Here is a 19,514-nt window from a genome sequence, read left to right as displayed (position 1 = left end):
TTAATTTATCCATAAGTAATAGTCGAACGCTTCTTAATTGTTATCCTAAAAATATGCAATTTTTTTTTAAGTAATAAGATACGGTTTTTTGTATTAATGAATATAATTTAACTAGGCTATTGCTTCTTTTAAAGTAAATCGTTAGTTTTGTTGATGGGAACTTTCTACAAAATAGTCGTCTGGATGTTCCAAGTTCTTGATCAAGATTTTAAATGATCTTGAATGATCCAAATTTACTTATATTATGGAACATTTCTGACTTCTTCAAAAATTTTTCTAATTTCAGGTGAAGTAAAATATATTTTAATCTAAGTTTATTAAATTTCTTAATATGAGTGATTTTTAATCACAAAAAAACAATTAAATTATGATAAATTTTATGTTTAATCTGATATATTGTATTAATGATATCCATAAATTACATACATACATATGATAAAATAATTTTAACTTATATCTAATGGTTGTGACAAATGATAAACACATTGAGTATATTGGTCTTTTAAATTTTTCTTAAAAACACTAACATTTAATATATACTCAAATGAAGATTCACGACCAGATCGTAAATAACCGTTTAATAATTTAAGACGTGCATATTTTTCACCACAGAATCCTCTAAAATCATCATCTTCAACAAATACAGCAGCAATACCAGCTAATTTTCTATCAATAACATATCTTGATTTTATTTCTAAACTTCTTGTATTTTCGAATCCAATCCATTGATCATCTTTAAATGCATATGGATTTTTTTGTGTATCTTCCCATTTAATAGTCCATCCTTCTTTATCTAGTACTTGACATAATTCCATATAGCTCATAATACCAGCATATTGTAAATGTTGTGATTTGCGACCGGGTCCAACATGAAATGCACCTGGTTCTGTTTGATTTTCATATTTTAATGTAAATGTTCTACCAAATAATGGTATACCCATTATTATTCGTTTTGGTTCAGCACCACGATTTATCCAATTAGTTACAACTGAATCGACACTTAATCCTTTATCTTCTTCATTTGGATGAAGATATAAACCGCTAGCAATTCCAATATGTTTACTCCATTCCCCATATAAATCATATGAAGTCAAATAAATATAATCAACGTTTTGAGAGACATCTTTAACATTATACGAATCATCTATTTGACTTGTTAAACCTTGACAAATTGCGACAAGCAAAAGATTTTTTTTAGAAAATCTAAAATACAAGAAAAATATTTAATAATAAAATATTTTTCATATAGTTTTGTATATAATAACATACTCTTCTTTTAATTTTCTTAGCAGTGACGTTAAATTGTGCTTATCTCTATTTACATCTCCGCCATTTAAACCAGGATATGTCCAATGAAGTGCTAATCCATTAAAATTATGTTTCACTATAAAATCAATAGTGCTTTTTACAAATCTATCTTGATTTGCTTCATCTAGAAATATTAAAGAGTATCGTCTTGAACTTTCAGTTGGATCCCAACCACCAACAGCAACAAGAGTCTTCAGATTTACATTATAATGTTTTTTGTTATTAAATTTTCTAATATTACCTATAATAATAAGGATTCACAATATATTGAATATACTCATTAAAACATAATTTTTTAAAATCTTAAATAGTATGTACAATATACCGCTTTTAAATTAGTGTACAAAATAAATTTAATAACATTACTCTACTCTACCATATTTGGATACTGTATAATTACCTCGGCCAGATTTTTCTTCAAAATCTAAAATGGGATTTAATGATTTAATTACACCATTGTCATCTATACCCATATAAGCATATATTAGATGTGTACAATAACGTTCATCAATATATTCTACTTGAAAATTTCCATCGGCTTGTCGCTCAGCTGATCTTGTCAAATACATACAGAAAATCAATTCTGAAATTTTTTTTTTAATTATTATTATCTCAACATATTTGTTTATAATTATTATATATAAATTTTTAAAATGAGTGAAATTTTAAATTATATTTATGTAGATGTATATATAAATATATCAAACTCACTATCATCATCATTAGCTGCATTAATTATTTGATAATTATTAAAAATCAATAAAAGCAATATCCATACTGAAAGCAACATCTTCCCTATATTGAACTGATCTCAAAGAGCTGTAAAATAACTTTAAATATAAAAATCTCAGAGAAATTTGTAAAATTAAAAATTCTTATCTATTTTATTATAAAAATGGAAAAATTAATTAAAAATATTATATTGTTGTATTATAGAAACGAAAATATATTAATATACATACGCAAATTTAATAAAATAATTATAAACATATTTACTTATACAAATGTACGTTTTAACCCTTATAAATGTGTTGAAATTACTTGTGTTTTCGAATAATTATCCGTATTTCAAATATTTGTACTACAATCCCATTTAAAATTACAGCAAGTATAATGAAGGGAATTTAAGAAATGGGATGAAGAATTATGAAAGCTCATTCCACGTCCAAGCTCATTCCAGCTCCAAGCTCATTCCAGCGATATTACTGGCGGCTTTCTTAAAGTGTGTCCAATCCATCTCCACTTTTTTCTTATTTGTCTAACGACTACAGAGGTTTTCGTTTCATATATGTGCTTGTCAGAATATTCGAGATATTATTCACTATCCCAAGTGCCGTACAACAGAACCGGTTTTAAAGAAGACCGGAATATTCAAAATTTAGTCGCTCTGGATATCCGGTTGTTTCCCTAACCAGTTATAGTTTGACTAAGACTGTCCTTGTCGACTTCAGTCTGTTGTCTTTATCTATCTGAGCCTCACCATCAGGTATTATGGTACTGCCCAAATACAAGAAACAGTTGACCATTTTTATTTGTTGGCTATTGAATTCCAGACTGGCTATGCTAGACGAATTTATTTCATCGCCTTATTTTGTCTATATTTGTTCCTTGTCTGGCAAGTTGTTGCACTCAAATCATGCGGTTTACTTTTCCCGGAGTTCTCTTTTCCCATGTTGCATCGCGCATAATTGTATCGAAAGCCTCCTTGAAGTCGATGAAGAGCACATATAGTGGTGTTCTGTACTTTATTGACTGTCTGGCTACTATTCGAAGTTTGTTGGCTTGATCGACACAACCCCAATGCTGGCGGTACCCAAACTGCTCTTCACGTATTATGCTTTCTAATTACTCTCTGGGTTCTATGAAATAGATGATTTTGGATAATTTTTGCAAAAACTTTGCATGCTATATTTAGTAGGGTGATACCTCTGCAATTATCGCAATGAAGTCAAGTTGTCCTTTTTCGATAGTTTGATGACTAATCAGAGTCAAATATATTTAGATTTGTTAAATTATTCTTTTTATTGAAATTAAAGGTTGAAACTGATATTTCATTGTCATTGTAGCTGTTTGAATTAAAGATAATTCTGCTTATGTATGGTTATTCTACATGTTTATACATTTTATAAATGAACATTTACATACATATTATGTCAACAAGTAATAATCAATTATATTTTTATACAAATTCCATGCACGGAGGCTTCCGCCGAACTTCAGTATTGCTTTTTTTAAAAGCTCAAAAAAACAAATTTAGAAACTATTTAGTTACATATCAAATTTTCTTTATAAGTCACCTTTTTAAGGACGAATAATCTTCTACTGAGATCTTATTTAACTTCAGAAAATTTCCAAAATATTTAATTTTCTTTTGTTATTTAATATTTAATAAATTAGTTTGAACTTGTATGCATACATGCATATTTTACGAAAAATCCATATATGAATCTATAGATTTGGCTATTCAAACGTTTTTTCAAGTATAGCTAAAGGCTATAATATTAACGTGAATGCTATATGGATTGAGATTAAAATACGATCCGGTGAAATTTGTTGCTGGCCTGAATGTAGAACCTTTTCTTCCTTTCAAAACAAAAATAATCAATATAAGGTTATAGCTCACCTAAATTATTTTTTAATTTAAAATTGACCGTGCCCTCGAAATTTTTCTTACATACATTATAAATTTAATTACAAAAATTGTGAACGAATCTATTGAAGTTATTTGTTGAATTTCTAATAATTTTTATAATATTTTTAGTTAGTAGTTGCGTTCATATGAGAAGATTGATACAAAGGAAAAAAAAATGAAATTATTAAATAAATATTTAAAATTATTATTAATAGGTTTTTACTTGATAAGACTAGTTTTTACAATTGATGACAATAAATCAGATAGTAAGCAATAATTACAATTAAATAAATTCTAGGAATCCTATGTATTATCAATTTTATTTTTGCTTTTTCTGATCATTTCAGAGAAAATATTTTGTTTACATGATGCAACATCATCATACAGCAAACTCACAAATTTTGACATCAAATCTATGAATCCATTTTTATGCAGAAATTTAATATATGGATATATTGGAATATCACAAAATGGTGTTATTGATCTACGAAGCACTGAATTTAATAAAGACATGGATAATAGTACTAGTGAGTTTTTTTTCAAATCAAAATTCAACAATAATATCTTTAGGGCAATTTAATAAAATTAATCGTAAATATATATGTACATATTATGTACATAAATTGATATAAATAATCTTCGGTTATTCAAGAGCGAAAACTACAGAAAAAAATTTTTAATTTTGTTGTAAGCTAATACGCTAAAACAATGTACATTATAAATTTTATATGAATGTGTACATGTGCATGTATAACTGTTGACATCAACATCTTTTACACTCTTGTCATTTTTAACTTTATACTTATTTTAAAGTATTTTAAATATTTTTTAGTGTATCTATATTTTAAATATTTAAGCGTATATTAATTAACGGCACAGTAAGCGATAATCAAAATTTTTATTGTGATACATAAATTCTATAAAAGCTTCCCAAAAATGTTTCGCGGCAACTACATACATATGTATATTGAAATCTCCACTTACTGTATATGTTTCGATCCGTCCCCTTCTATCGACGGTCAATGTCTGCCATTAGGGGTGTTCTGTTTGAATATTCAAATCAGATTTTCGCTGGGTGGCTACTGAGGGATGCCAATATACGAAGGTTTTGCCTCCATCTTGCTCAAGGAAAATCTCTTTAAAACTTACTGGGGATGGATCAAAATTGTATTCGTGTTATTACTGGCTTCTTCAGTGCCCATTGTTAGGTGAAATATAACTTGCACACACTGGAAAAATGAATAATATAACAATTATTTTAATTTTTTTTCAGGATTTCGAAATAAAATGAATTATTTAAAAAGTATTAATCAGAATATGCAAATTTTAGCGGGTATCGGTGGTTGTTCTTTTCCAGATGAAACAACAGAAAATTTACTGTTTTCTATTGAAACAACAACTAAAAGAAGTAAAATGATAAATAATATTTTGAAATTTGGTCAACAACATCATTTTAATGGTTTTGCCTTACATTTATGCAATCCAGAGTTTTCGATTGAGAGCGATAATTTAAATAATTTTAGAAAATTGTTTAGTACCTTTTTAAAAGCCTTTAAACAAATGTAATAAAAGTATAATTTTTATTTAATTTTTTATAATATTAACATAATTTTTTTTTTAATAATAGGTTACATGCTAAAAATTTAATTTTAGTTACAATAATTCAAAGTGAAATTCCAACGATTGTTTATCATCCAAAACATGTATCGAATTTTTCCGATTATGTCTTGTTAACAACATATGATTTCGATAAATTTAAAATGAATGAAAACATTAATATTCACAACGCCCTCTATAAAAATCCACAAGACTTAGATGCGAAATCGAATGCAGATTATGCTATAAAAACGTGGATTGCAAAAGGTTGACATACGCTATTTTTTGTCACTTTTATGTCAAATTTCATATAATTTAGTAAAGTTTATTTTAAAAAATTCATATTTTAATTGTTTAATTTAAAATTAATTATTCAATTTAAAGTTAAAATATTTTTAATTGTTTTTTTAGCTTTATACATTTCTTAATTGTGTTATTTTCAATTGTAGGTGGTAAAGCTGAAAATCTTTTGATGGGAATATCACCGCACGGACGCTCTTTTAATATTAAATTTCAAAATAAAACAGAACCTGGTTCACCCATTAAGTGGAATGATAATAGTGAAATTAATAGTAATAATTTTATACCTTACAATCAATTATGTAAAAGGCTTGATTTATCTAATTGGATTATTAAATGGCAAGAAGATCAAAAAGTTCCATATGCTTATAAAAATTTCAAATGGATTAGTTTTGAAAACAGAAGAAGTATTGAAGTAAAAGCTGAATATATTATTAAAAATAATTTAGCAGGTGGTGGTTTTATGAATGTAGAAAACGATGATTTTGAAGGCACTTGCGGTAAACCAAATTACCCTTTAATAAGAATATTAAATCAAAAATTGATTGGTGTTGATATCGAAGATAGATTTGATGAAGATAGAAAAATTAAAAAAGAAATTGTAATACTAATTAAGTTTTCAAGAAAAAATATAAATGCCATGAGTGAATCATCAGAAAAAGTTTTTAATAAATTAATTACCTTTGAAATAAATTTGTGAAAATTAGAAAATCTACTTTAATTTTTACAATAAATAAACTTTTCAAAACTAAATTTTTGATATAAACTTTTTTGATTTGATCAAGAGGCAAAATTGAATTTTATATTTTTTCTAATTGGAATTTAGTATGAATTGGTTCCAATAACTGAATTAAAAATTTTTTACAGAATATTGCTTGATTTATTAGTTGACTTGGTACGTAAATGTTTTTGTGAAAATTTGCTAAGCAAAGAAATTAACTGCAGCTATTATTCCCTAGAGCCAAATTAGTCCCGTGAGCAATGACTTTTTAATTGAGAAACTACAATTTTTATTTAGTTCTTATAGTAAAGAATTCTTTTTTTAAATTTTATATCATTTACTTCTTCCGTAAAATCAATATTTCACGGGAGAGGGCCTTGTAAGGTTCTGTACCTCTATGTATTAGTGTTAATCATACTTATATTGCTTCGAATAAACAACACTCAGTACTAAAATAATGAAAGAAGATGAGAGTTTTTGAAAATTTAATATTTAATAACAGATAAGATATTTTATTATATTATGTATGTACGTAACGTTTGTATATCGATCTTTGAACTCAAGATTTTTTTCTACATATGTAAGTCATCATTGTGCGACGTACGATTGTATAAGTCGCACAAATATTAAAATAATCTGGCATTTTGACACTTGAGTCTACATAAAAAAGCACTCCGGCTATAGAAGATGTACCAACTCAATTAGTGCTATGTTCAAATAAGCTGTTCATTGGCTATTAACAGTTCAATTGTTTGTTTTGTAAATAAACTATCATTGATTAATGTAGAAATTAAGCATAAATTTATTTGACAGAATGAAATTTAAATGACTGTAAAATTAGCACTCTCAATTCAATATTTATTAAATCTGAAATAGATAGGCATATTTTTGAAAGCATTGTTCCTAAATGAATTATAAAAGTAGTTATTGGTGACAGTATAATATCGATGAATCGAGATGGAATATTTTTCACTGACGGGTGCGACATAATAATTTTTTGTTTACAAACTTGTATGGTGTGCATAATATACACTTATAGAAAAGGAAACGCACGAGTTCTATATGTATTAGTTCATTTAGCATTTTAAATCCAAAATACAAAATTTAATAATTTTATTTAAAATAGAAATATTCAAGTGAAAATAAAGAAAATTGTATAATGGACAACGTTAAATTTTATATATTTTCATATATACTTTTTATTTTAGTGATGAGTTCAACTAAAGCTAAAAGTAACTAATTTAATAATTGCATATTTAAATTATAAAATTTATAGTATTTCAAATAAGAAATAAAAAAATTAAAATTTTTTTTTTCGATTACAGAAGAAGTATTTTGCATCCATCATATTTTAACAGCTTACGATAAAGAAACTGGCTTTACATTAGATGACATTGATGTTAATTTGTGTACCTATTTGGTTTATGCCTATTTTGGTATAACAGAAAGTGGTCATTTAGTATCAAAAAGACCGATGTTAGATCATTATAAAGGTTGGTAAGTATATTTAAAACTTATGAGAGTATACCCGGAATATACGAAACACTGATAAATATAACAGCGCATATGTATGTTTTATAATTACATGCATATACATATTTCGAAACAAGGTGTAATCAAAATTATTAAACATTATCAATTTTGTAGCTGTAGGAAAACGTCCATAAGAAATGTACACTAGGTTTGTACATATGGAAGAAAATAATTTTGACAAATTTTTCACTGTTTTACTTTTGTTCTAATTATAAGTGTACATAGGTGATCACGACCATGTATTATACAAACCTTTTTTGCTGATTTTATAGGAGCCTGTATAAAATCGGCAAAAAATTAAAGAAAAAGAACAAACTTTTCTTAATTTAGTGGCAATTCTAAATTTAGTGTAGAGTATTTGATCGTGATTTTTTTGAAAAATGTAGCAAATTTGCTATTCGCATGCACGGAACTGCAACTTTAATTGCTCTAATTACCACAACTTACATTATTTGCTCATAAGTTCTTAATTTGCGAATTAATTTTGATTTTTAAATTTAATATTTTTCTTGTTCGATTAAAATCATGAAAACAAAAGTTTATTTCATATTTTATTGAAGGTTAATTTTTAAATTTTATTTACATACTAAGAGTTTCTTTAACCGATGATTAAGAATTCAAAGTATTAAAAACATACATACATACGCAAATTAAAGAGAAGGAGTATTGTACTTATATATTTTAAATATTATCTCTTTCAGAAAATGTTATTAAGTTCAATAATTTAAAAAATGATAACGGTGAATTGAAAACTTTACTTGCTATCGGAGGCTGGGAAAATGAAAATTCACCAAAATATTCTAATGTGGCAGCCGATCCAGGTAAAAAAAGGAATTTTATTAGAAGTACTACAGAATTTATAAAGAAATATAATTTTGATGGGATTGCTTTACATTGGTGTTTCCCTGGAATGTTTGGAGGTGATCCAATCTATGATAAAATTAATTTTTCGAGATGGTTAAAACAGATAAAAAATGAGTAAGTATATGCAACATATAATTAATAATAGTATCTTTGAATTTATTGTAATTTTTATTTATAATAAATTCAAAAATAATATTGTAAAATCTTTAGTATTGAATGAATAGATGTAATTATAATTCTTGTGTTTGGACATTTTGTTAATATTAAAAATATTGTAGGTTTGCAAGGTTAGACTTTAAATTAATGGTAATGGTTCAAGGTGAAGTAAATAACATTGATCTATCATATGATGTTCCTGGTATAAATGAATCGGTTGACTTCATTTTTTTAACAACATATGATTTATATGGTAAATGGAGAGATCATATTGGTATTCATAGTGGGTTGTATAAATCTCCTAACGCAAATGTTGATTATTTAAATGCTGATTTTGTTGTACGAAATTGGATTGAAAACGGTACCTATATAAATTTTATTTCGAAAATAAAATAAATGCATGCACATTTTTTACGATATTAATACGTACATATATAAATATTTTTTAGGTGCCGCACCAGAAAAACTAATAATGGGTATTCCATTTTTTGGACGAACATTTACGCTTGCCGATGCAAATGAAAATCAACCAGGTGCAAAATTTTCTTATGTTGGTGAACATGGAGAATTTATGGATTATTTAAATATATGTAAAAATACTAAAAATGGTAATTGGATTCTTAAATGGGATTCTGATGCTATGGGTCCTTACTCTTATAATGGTAATCAATGGGTTGGTTATGATAATATTCAAAGTATACAAATTAAAGGTAAATATATAGATAAATATAAATTAGGTGGGGCAGCTGGTATTTTTATAGAAGATGATGATTTTAGAGGTATTTGTGATAATGAAAAATATCCATTGTTATCAACATTAGCGAAAGCTATGGGACTTAATGTTAAAAAAGAAATTTCTAAGCTTCTTATTAACATAAATTTACAAAAGAAAAATAAGAAAAATCAAGAGCAAGAAGTTGTCCTTAATCATAATGAAAAATTTGAATTGTAACATTGTATTAAGTATTTCTTATCCTAAAAGCCAGATGATTAAATTTTATCTAAATAATGCTAAGTAATTAATAGTTTTTATATAGCTACTGTAATATATAAAATGCATGTCTTGAATAAAGTATGTTATATAAACAAAATGCCATCAATTAGAGATATTAAGCATAAGACAACAATTATATTATGAATACTAAACTAGTTTATTTATATTCAACAAATTCGGTAGAGTATTTTTAACTGTCGCATACAATATCATCTTAAGATTTTATTTATAGGAATATAAGCATAATTATGCGTGTATAAAATGTTATTTACAACATGTCACAATCTTGTATGTATAAAAATTATAATTTAATCATATCTTAAGTTTCAAAGAACATCCTCAGATCTAGAAATTTTTAGTATAGTCATAAGTAAAGAATGATTTTTGTTGCCAAATTTTTGTAAATATATTTCACGTTAAAACCTTATTTTCAGTATTTTGCATTATTTACATAAATGTATATATTTCTTTTACAACAATATAAAAAACGAATACGAGTACTAAACATGAAGGTTGAGTTCACTATAGTAGTACTAAACTAGATCTGCAAAATATGCAAAGAGTTTTATGGAGTTTTCAGATTATAGCATATACTTTAAGTTTGTAGTTTTACGAAAGTTTAGCGCATCACTCTCTGCATACAGTTATTTTTTTCTGCCAATTTGTCATATGAAAAATTTAAATATTTTTGTAAGTATGTATGTATATATTATTCTTTAATTATTTCTTAATTTATTGAACACTTGCATATTTTTTTAAGAATTATAATCATGGAAGAACTTGAAAATGGAAACGAATTCAATTTACTTTGTTTAGATATTAATGCTGGGAAAAAATAAACAAACAATGAAGAAAAGTTGATGAGTCTAATCAGACTAAGAGTTGAACGTTTGAAAATGCAGTGTTGTTTTGAATAACATAAAAAAAAACCTTCACCTGATTTAAATTTTCTTCATTACAAAATTTTAAAACAGTTCCAAAGTTTTTAATATTCAAAATAAATTCCTGGCGTTTTTAGATAATTGCAGTACAGCGATTGAATTGATCCGCACACATTATACTTACTTTTGCAAATTGCAAAACATGAATTTAACCGAATTCCTAAATGAATTCAAAATTTTCAAAACTTCATGTTATTCCGGCGCATAATAAATTTTCATTTCAATTAATATCGTTGTCAGAATAGTATTTTTAAACATATTATTTAAATATATTATGGGAATATGACAGCTAATCTGCTCTCAACAAATTTAGAAATGCCTTATAATTCGTAATTGTGCTGTTACTGGAAAATTCTCTTTGATTGGTTCGTGCTTTGCTATCTATCGTTTGAATATAATCAAAACTTTTTTAAATGAAACAATCATTTTTTATTAATTTTAAATAACATTTTGTTATTATTTTTATTTATGTATTTATATAATATATTTATTTTATACTTGTATATATATTTATATATATATATATATATATATGAATGCATAATGCACATTATTTTGTAATCTTAGTTTTATATTTCATTTATTTTATGCAATATATATATACATATGTATGCATGTATAAATATTTTATTATTAACTCTTTTATTTCTGAATTTTTTTTTTTACATACATATTATTATTACATATAATTTATATGTATATGTACATAAGTATATAATATATTTTTTTTAAGTATAAAAAATGAATTAGAGAAAAATTATTTTTCGCATTATTTATTTTTTTTTTTTTTGTTTTTTTTTTTAATTTGTTCTATATTTAATATTCAAATCGGTTTTTTCGTATAATTTTCCTTAAATTTTAAACAAAATTTTCTTAGCATTCCTATAATAGCCTATAGCCCATGTCTTTCGCTCTCACGTATTTTTTGTAAATATTTTACTTTTTATTTTGTTAAAAAGTTGTATAATATATGTATGTGTGTTTGTGTTTTAAATAGTTTCATAATATACTCTTTTTTAATATTTAAATTTCGATTTTTTTGTTTTTTTTTTTATATCAAATCTTATGTGTGAAAATTAATATTTTTTTTTTACTTTATTAAATTAATTTTTTTTTTTGGTTGTTTAGTTTACATTTTTGTTTTTCTTTTTTTAACTTTTTTTTGTATCTTACATGTTTTTTGTAATTTTATTTATTAATTTATAATAATATAACATTAAGGTATACATAATTCTAACATATTTGCATTATTTAAATATTTAAATTTTATATTGTATGTATTTCATATATGTTAATGCTTGCTGTATATTTATTTTGAAAATTAGTGGAAAGGTCCTTAAAATAAAAATCTTTCAAAATGAAAATTGTGAGCACTTTTTTTGCAATTTCTACAGAAATTTTTATTAAATTCTTTTAAAAATAATATTAAAGAATAAAACAATTGGTAGTCTAATAAATTTTATTATGTAATTACGCATCACAATATTATCATGTCATAATTTTATAAATGCAATATATTTTTTTAAACTCGTACACTCTACAAATTCCACTCGTACAATTCTACAAATTACGAATTTAACTACGACGTAGACTTTAAAATGATCACATGGTTTAGAAACTCAAACTCAACAAAAAACAAATTCAAAACTTAAAAATTTTAAAAGTACTGTTCTTCTTTAAATTGCTTGTTTTGTGTTTTTGTTTCTTAATTATTGATAATCGGAGCAAAATTTTATTAATTCCGAATTGACAATATAACATTCGTAATTTTCCGAATTTTAGGGTTACAAACGGTTCTTCTTAAAATTTTAAACTATCAAAATAAATTAAATAAAATTGAAAAACAAAAAAACAATTTAAATAATGCAAATATTTCTTATTATTATATGATTTCACTTTAAATTAGTATATATATATATATACATTAATGTTTTTATTATAAAAAATTTCATTTTAATATATAGATATTATTTTACATGATATATATATATATAACTACTTTAATGAGTATTAATAATATTTATTTTAAAAATTTATTTACAATAATATTGTTTGTTGTTGTTTTTCTCAATTTTATCATTTTATATTGTGTAGTTTTTTTTTTGTATTTTTGTATCATTATGTGAATTATATTTGATATATATTTATATATATATAAATTATATAATATAATATTTTCATTCATCTTAATCAATAATTAATAAACTTAATAATAGATTTTATGGAAAAATTTAATAATTATTAATAAATATTGTATAAACTAGTTGTTATATATATATATATATATATATATATATATATATATATATATATATATATTATATATATACTACATATTTAGCAGTAAAATTATAAAAAAAAATATATAGACATATATATATATATATATATATATATATATATATATATATATATTTATGTATATCTTAACGGTTTGTTTTTTGTGATTTTCTTTTGCATTCTCTTCTATTTTTTTTGTTTAATTTATTTTAATAATTTTTAATAATATTCAATTATAATTTTTCTTTGTTGTATTTTTGTTAAATTTACTTGTAATATTTTCATGATTATTTTTACGTATAATTTTTTTTTTTTTAAATTTCATATTTATTTTTAATTTTATTCTTTTGGTTATTATATTAATTCTTTTCATATGCATATACAGTTTTTTCTGTTTTTTATTTTTACTATATATATATATATGTATGTATATCACTTAATTGTTGTTTTTTTTTTATTTTATTTTAAATTCTATATATATAAATAAAATTATTTTTTTTCGCGAATCTCAATTAATTTTTGCTGATAATTTGATTTTCTTTTGTCTATTATCATAATATACCAGTGTATGAATATTATGTATTATATATTTTAATATATATATGTCATTTTAATATATATATATATCGGCCACTGTCATCATTGTCAAAAAAGAAAAATGAGTAAAAGAGAAAAACTGCCATTCACAAAAGAAACAAATGAGTGAATGATAAACAGCTATATCATTCAAAATGGCAACTATTTTTGACAGTTTATTTATTAATGATGACATAAAAAAATGATAAGTTTACAAGATTGTGAATGATAAAAACAATGATGACAGATCTCATAGATTTTTGACATATGTATATAAAAACATTTTATTTTTTTCATTTTATTCTTTATTTATTAATTACTCAACACTCTAAGCTTTCGAATTCAGTATCAATTTAAATATAAAAACTTTGATTTCAAATTTTATTACTGTTTTATTATTAAAATGATTGCAAGGATTTCAGTTTACTTTTTTTAATTAGAGTTCTTTTTTTTTTTTTAAATATATCAATAATAAATTATGTGATATAAAATATTTGAAAGAAATTTGAGAAATTAATTAAAATATGTAATGCAAATAAATTTTACAAAACAAAGAATACAGAAATTAAAAATGTGGTAGAACTCTTAAATTTAATTGTAAACATTTTGAAATTTAATAATTTCGATTTCATTTCTTACTTTAAGTTTATTAATACTATTTTTCTGGTATTTTCGGAATAAACATTATAGGGATCATCGATTATCATTATTATAAAAATTACATATTTATATAAAAAATGTAATTTGGAAATTATGACAAATTATTATTTTCAAATTAAATAGTGAAACTAAAACAATATACATAATAATAATATAAATATTTTTATTAATAATATAAATATATATAAAATAGGTACAAAAAATAATATAAATAAAAAATATTTTTTATATTAAAAAAGTATCCCAGAATGATTTGAATTTTAATATAAATAAGAATAGTAAAGGTTTTTCGTCTGAAAATGCAACTGCAAGAACAGTGAATGACAACTGCAAGAAAGTAGAATTAAAAAGTTTTTGCAAATCTTTTGCTAATTTATTTTTGAAAATGCAATTTTTGTACTAAATTGAAATTGTCATTATTTTATTTGCCTTATATATGAAAATCAAAAAAAAAAATGGATATTCGGAAGAACTTTTTGAAAAATTATAAATCTTAAAAACATCTAAAATATATTGTTGAAGGAAATAGAGGTAAGTGTTTAAAATTTTTTTTTTTAATTTTCAATTAATAAACTAAAAATTCTATGCTGCATGAAAGTTCTTTTTTACTTGCAGTTGTATAGTTTTCCAAAAATCTGCTATTGCATTTCTAAAATTTTAAAAGAATTGCTTTATTCTTATTAAACATACACACTGCAATCTAGAATTGCGTTTTTAAAAGAACCTTACATTTTAATCAATAAATTTTAATTTCATATATTAAAAATTTTTATATTAACCTTTGAATTGAATATTATTAGAGTTAAAATTAAAAAAAAAAACAAAAAATTAATTCAAAAATGTAGCTAGAGCTGTTTGTTTTTCTTACAATATTATAAAGCGAAGGTACTTTTGATTATAACATTGAACGGGCATTATTGTTAAATATTTTATTTTATTGTTTGTGTTTTTTTTTTTAAAGTATGTTTTTTATACATTTATATTATTTGAGTTTAATATACAAAAACATGGCAGTGTTAAATGTGTGCTTGTTTTTTTTATTTCATTTTTATTTTATTCGTTTTAAAAAAGTTTTAAATCCGAAAATATAATATAAATTAATTGTATTAGAATAAAAAAAAAAAATAAAATATAATAATTACAATATTTTTACAATATTTTGTTAGAAATGCATTTATTGTATTTGAACTTATGTTATTATTATTTTTTTTTAATTATATATTGTTGTTTTCTTTTTGAATATTTAATCATAATTAATTTTTTAATATTTTATATAACTATTCAATTTTGATTTGAATTGTAATTAAATTAAATATTTCTTATGTATTTGCTTCATTGTTTACATAAATTGGTATATTACATTAATTAAAAATAAAATAAATAAATACAAATATTTATTAAAGAATATTTGATTATCTAATTTAAATTCGATTTATCAATTGAATTTTATTTAGTACAATTAATTGAAAATGAAAGAAATTTCTTGTCAATTTCAATTAATAAAACTAATTAATTTTTTTAAAGTAAAATTAAATTCAAATCGGAATTATTGTACGAAAAATAAATAATATAACAAAAACAAAAATACTTTCAATCATTTAAATTTTAAATTGACTCAAAATATTTTAATAATATACATTTGAGGTACTGAGAAGTAAAGCGGTCCAATCCGCATAAATTATTGATTTCGAATTAATTGTATAAAAACTATTTGGGTAAAAATTTATATAATTCTTATATAAAACGGCATAATTCTAGCATTTCAACTGACAAAAATAATATTGTAATGCAAAACTTTCAGTTTTTTAGCTTCTAAAACTAAATTAAACCATTTTTCTAAATGCTAATTTTTCTTCGTCTAATCAAACATATTTTTAGTACAAAATTTTGTAAATGCATCCAATCCGTGATTTGGAAGAAAAGTCTAATTTTAATTATTTAAAAGATTTTCTTTTACACATTTGTGTCAAATATTGATATTCTGTACAATATAAAATTAAGTTCAGAGTTTAAAGACAAATATTTCTGAAACTTTAAAATACAATTTATTCTGAAATTTAATTTTTTTCGCCTCTGACCCCTTTACTATTGAGCACCTCATTTATTTAGGCATATATTTGAGTAAATACACAGAAGAACGCTAAAAGTTATCAGTTTTTAAAATTTAATTTTGTTTTTATTGCAATTTATATGTATACGATCCCCAAATTTTCATATTCTTTTTGTTGTTCAAAAATTTTTTGGAATTTTGTGTTTTTGCCTAGCTCAAATTTACACGAAAAATTCCTTTTATACAAAAGTTGTTTACTAAATATTATGTTCATTTAAGTAAATTAATTATTGAATTTGTTATTTGAATTCTTTTAATGAAATATAAATTTTTATAAATTGCATTTGAATTTTACAAATTTAGGAGTTTCTCCTACATAGTTTTGTACTCAGTTTATTATTAATATTATCATATTATTTATTATACTTCATGTAACATGTTTTACTTTTAAATTTCTTTCTCAATTTTCCAACTTTTTATCAATATTAAAGTTTCAAATATGTATTTTTTTTTTTTGTAGAGAATATACATATATCTGTTTTATTTTAAATAACAGCAATTGATTATGTTATCTGCTAGCTACTAGCTTTTACTAACATTGTCTGATTCGTTTTTAGTACATTTGTTTATTTATTATACAACATTATGTATTCATAAATTTTGTTAAATATTTCTTAATAAATTGTAAAAGTTATTTGAAAAAGTAAGTTAAAAAAAACTTGAGTATAAAAAAAATAGCAAATAATTTTTGAATATTTTTTAATAAAATTTAGAAAATTAAGTAACAAAATGCTTAAGATATTGCCAATTTTTGGCATTTCAAAAAACTGATTGAAAATTAATGTTACATACGAGAGCTTATGAGGCTCTTTCTAATTTTAAAAACATTCAAAAATATTATCATTATTATATATTTCAAATTTTTAGATTGTAAATTAAAAAAATGTACTTTATTTTCCAAAATATTATACTCAAAATTTCTAATAATATGAACTAAGGTAGGTTTTTATAATTAATTGTAAAATGCTTTAAAAATTTTGTTGTTAATGTTGAATAGAGGGTTTTTTTTTTCCATAAACTCTTGAATTTATACAAATTTTTTTGTCAATGATTTTGCTTTATATAAACGTTTGGTAATTCAAAACAATTTAAAATATTTATTTAAAATAATAGAAATATTTAACTTATTTGTTTTCAAGCTTTGAAATATTTTGTTTTACATTCTTTTTTATTGTTATATAGAATTCAAATTTTATATTCTTTTTTATTTTCTATTTTCCATTATATTTTGTTATGAAAAATATATGTAACATTTTTTATTATTTAAATTTTAATAATTTTAATTCTAAGATTTTACATACATATTTTTACAATTTCAATTTTATTATTTATTTTATTGTATATATATACATATATTTTTTGTCAAATTAATAATAAATACATAGAATTATTTATTAATAATAATTATTCCTTAATAATGGTAATATCATACATAATTATTTATTTATTTATTTATTTTCTTGAGATACAAATATTTTTAAAATGAAAAATCAAAAAAATTGTTTAAAGGCACTTTTATGCTTAAATTAAAATTATAATTTTATTTTATTTTTTTTTATTATATTTTAACATTTTTATTCTTAATTTTTATTTTCATTTTTTTGAATATTTTTATTAATATAGTTTTATATTCGAAAATGGAAAAGTTCTAAAAGAAAACAAGAAAAAGAATAGGAAATTGGAAATTAACTGAGATTTTATATTTGTATATAAAATAATTAATAATAATAATAATAAAGAAAATTATGTTTTAGATAGTTTTGTTGTTCATTTTAATAAAATTAATATTATATATTTAAATATTATGTAATTATATTGTATTTATTTATATTTATTTATTTATTTTTTGTACAATATTTTTTATACTTCTATTTTTTTGTAATTATGTTTAACTGCATGTTTTAATTTATTGAAATTTTTTAATGAATATTTTTGCAATATTTTTTTACCATTATTTAATTTATTTTTGTCTTGTTTGTTTTTTACTAAATTTACGGGTTTTTCTTGCATGTTTTTGTTTATTTTACATTTCTAGATAATAATTAGATAATTAAGTTTTGTTTTTTTTTTAATTTCGATTTATTGGTTTATTTAATTTATTTTTTTTCTTTTTCAACAAATATTATAGAGTTTTTTTTTTTTTTGTCATTGAGGTAGATTTCTAACTACTTTTTAAATATGTAGATTATAATTTTATTAAAATATAAATATATATATGTATGTATATATATTTCAAATGTTATTTCTAATTTTTCAGATTAATATTTTATGAATTACAATTTTTTGTTTTTGGTTTGTTTATTTGTTTTGTTTGTTTGTTTGTTTATTTCTTTTTAAATTTTCTTTGTTGGTTACATAAAGCATACTATTATTGCAAAATTTCAGGTATTCCTAAAAAAATGTGTGTGTGTGTTCGAATCTACATAATAAACATTATTATAAATAAATTTTATTTTATTTTTTTTTTTTAAATTACAATCAATTTTTTTTTTGATATATTACAGAAATATTATGGAATGTGTTTTTATTTTTGTTTTCTATTAAGTTATTTTTCTTTTTGGTTATTAAAAGGTAAAAATGTATGGTTTTTTATATTTATATACTATTCATATATATATATATATATATATATATATATATATATATATATATATATATATATATATATATATATATATATATATATATATATATATATATATATATACTATTACTATATATATTTGTTATACGAGTTTTTATCAATAATATTTTTGTCTCATCAAAAATTCATTTTTTTTTTTTAATTATTGTTAAATAAAATTTTTTATAGGTCAGATATAACAATATTTTTTTTTATTAAC

At 22.1% G+C, this 19,514-nt stretch overlaps 3 protein-coding genes across 3 annotated transcripts; 2 read left to right on the top strand and 1 right to left on the bottom strand.

Annotated features, from left to right (window-relative positions):
* Positions 1-365: 365 nt before the first annotated feature.
* Positions 366-2,151, bottom strand: LOC129619275 (chitinase-3-like protein 1). Its single transcript, XM_055534447.1, has 4 exons — positions 2,020-2,151; positions 1,709-1,891; positions 1,270-1,549; positions 366-1,203 (listed from the first exon to the last, which is right to left on the bottom strand). Exons 1-4 carry the CDS (start codon positions 2,096-2,098, stop codon positions 447-449), a joined length of 1,299 nt encoding a protein of 432 aa, XP_055390422.1. The 5' UTR covers positions 2,099-2,151; the 3' UTR covers positions 366-446.
* An 871-nt stretch (positions 2,152-3,022) lies between these two features.
* LOC129619316 (chitinase-3-like protein 2) lies at positions 3,023-6,715 on the top strand. The gene is made up of 7 exons (XM_055534555.1): positions 3,023-3,080; positions 4,156-4,206; positions 4,288-4,467; positions 5,214-5,502; positions 5,568-5,803; positions 5,986-6,497; positions 6,704-6,715. The coding sequence occupies exons 1-7, from the start codon at positions 3,023-3,025 to the stop codon at positions 6,713-6,715; spliced, it is 1,338 nt and encodes a 445-aa protein (XP_055390530.1).
* Positions 6,716-7,725: 1,010 nt separating this feature from the next.
* On the top strand, positions 7,726-10,507 carry LOC129619288 (acidic mammalian chitinase-like). The gene is made up of 5 exons (XM_055534469.1): positions 7,726-7,789; positions 7,883-8,050; positions 8,792-9,068; positions 9,233-9,471; positions 9,560-10,507. Exons 1-5 carry the CDS (start codon positions 7,768-7,770, stop codon positions 10,060-10,062), a joined length of 1,209 nt encoding a protein of 402 aa, XP_055390444.1. The 5' UTR covers positions 7,726-7,767; the 3' UTR covers positions 10,063-10,507.
* Positions 10,508-19,514: the final 9,007 nt, after the last annotated feature.

Source organism: Condylostylus longicornis, unplaced genomic scaffold (assembly GCF_029603195.1).
Source record: "Condylostylus longicornis isolate FDR11 unplaced genomic scaffold, ASM2960319v2 ptg000011l, whole genome shotgun sequence".
Lineage (NCBI taxonomy): Eukaryota > Metazoa > Arthropoda > Insecta > Diptera > Dolichopodidae > Condylostylus > Condylostylus longicornis.
This window is presented reverse-complemented; position numbering and strand designations above follow the sequence as displayed.

Excerpts from the sequence above, each read along its gene's own strand:
- LOC129619275 (XM_055534447.1), bottom strand. The coding sequence starts at position 2,098 with ATGTTGCTTTCAGTATGGATATTGCTTTTATTGATTTTTAATAATTAT. Across the intron at positions 1,892-2,019 it reads TGCAGCTAATGATGATGATA|AATTGATTTTCTGTATGTAT; the intron begins GTGAGTTTGATA and ends AAAAAATTTCAG. Across the intron at positions 1,550-1,708 it reads TGAAGAAAAATCTGGCCGAG|GTAATATTAGAAAATTTAAT; the intron begins GTAATTATACAG and ends TTATTATTATAG.
- LOC129619316 (XM_055534555.1), top strand. The coding sequence starts at position 3,023 with ATGAAGAGCACATATAGTGGTGTTCTGTACTTTATTGACTGTCTGGCT. Across the intron at positions 3,081-4,155 it reads CTGTCTGGCTACTATTCGAA|GTTTTTACTTGATAAGACTA; the intron begins GTTTGTTGGCTT and ends TATTATTAATAG. Across the intron at positions 5,503-5,567 it reads TTAAAAGCCTTTAAACAAAT|GTTACATGCTAAAAATTTAA; the intron begins GTAATAAAAGTA and ends TTTTAATAATAG.
- LOC129619288 (XM_055534469.1), top strand. The coding sequence starts at position 7,768 with ATGAGTTCAACTAAAGCTAAAA. Across the intron at positions 8,051-8,791 it reads GATGTTAGATCATTATAAAG|AAAATGTTATTAAGTTCAAT; the intron begins GTTGGTAAGTAT and ends TATCTCTTTCAG. Across the intron at positions 9,472-9,559 it reads ACGAAATTGGATTGAAAACG|GTGCCGCACCAGAAAAACTA; the intron begins GTACCTATATAA and ends AATATTTTTTAG.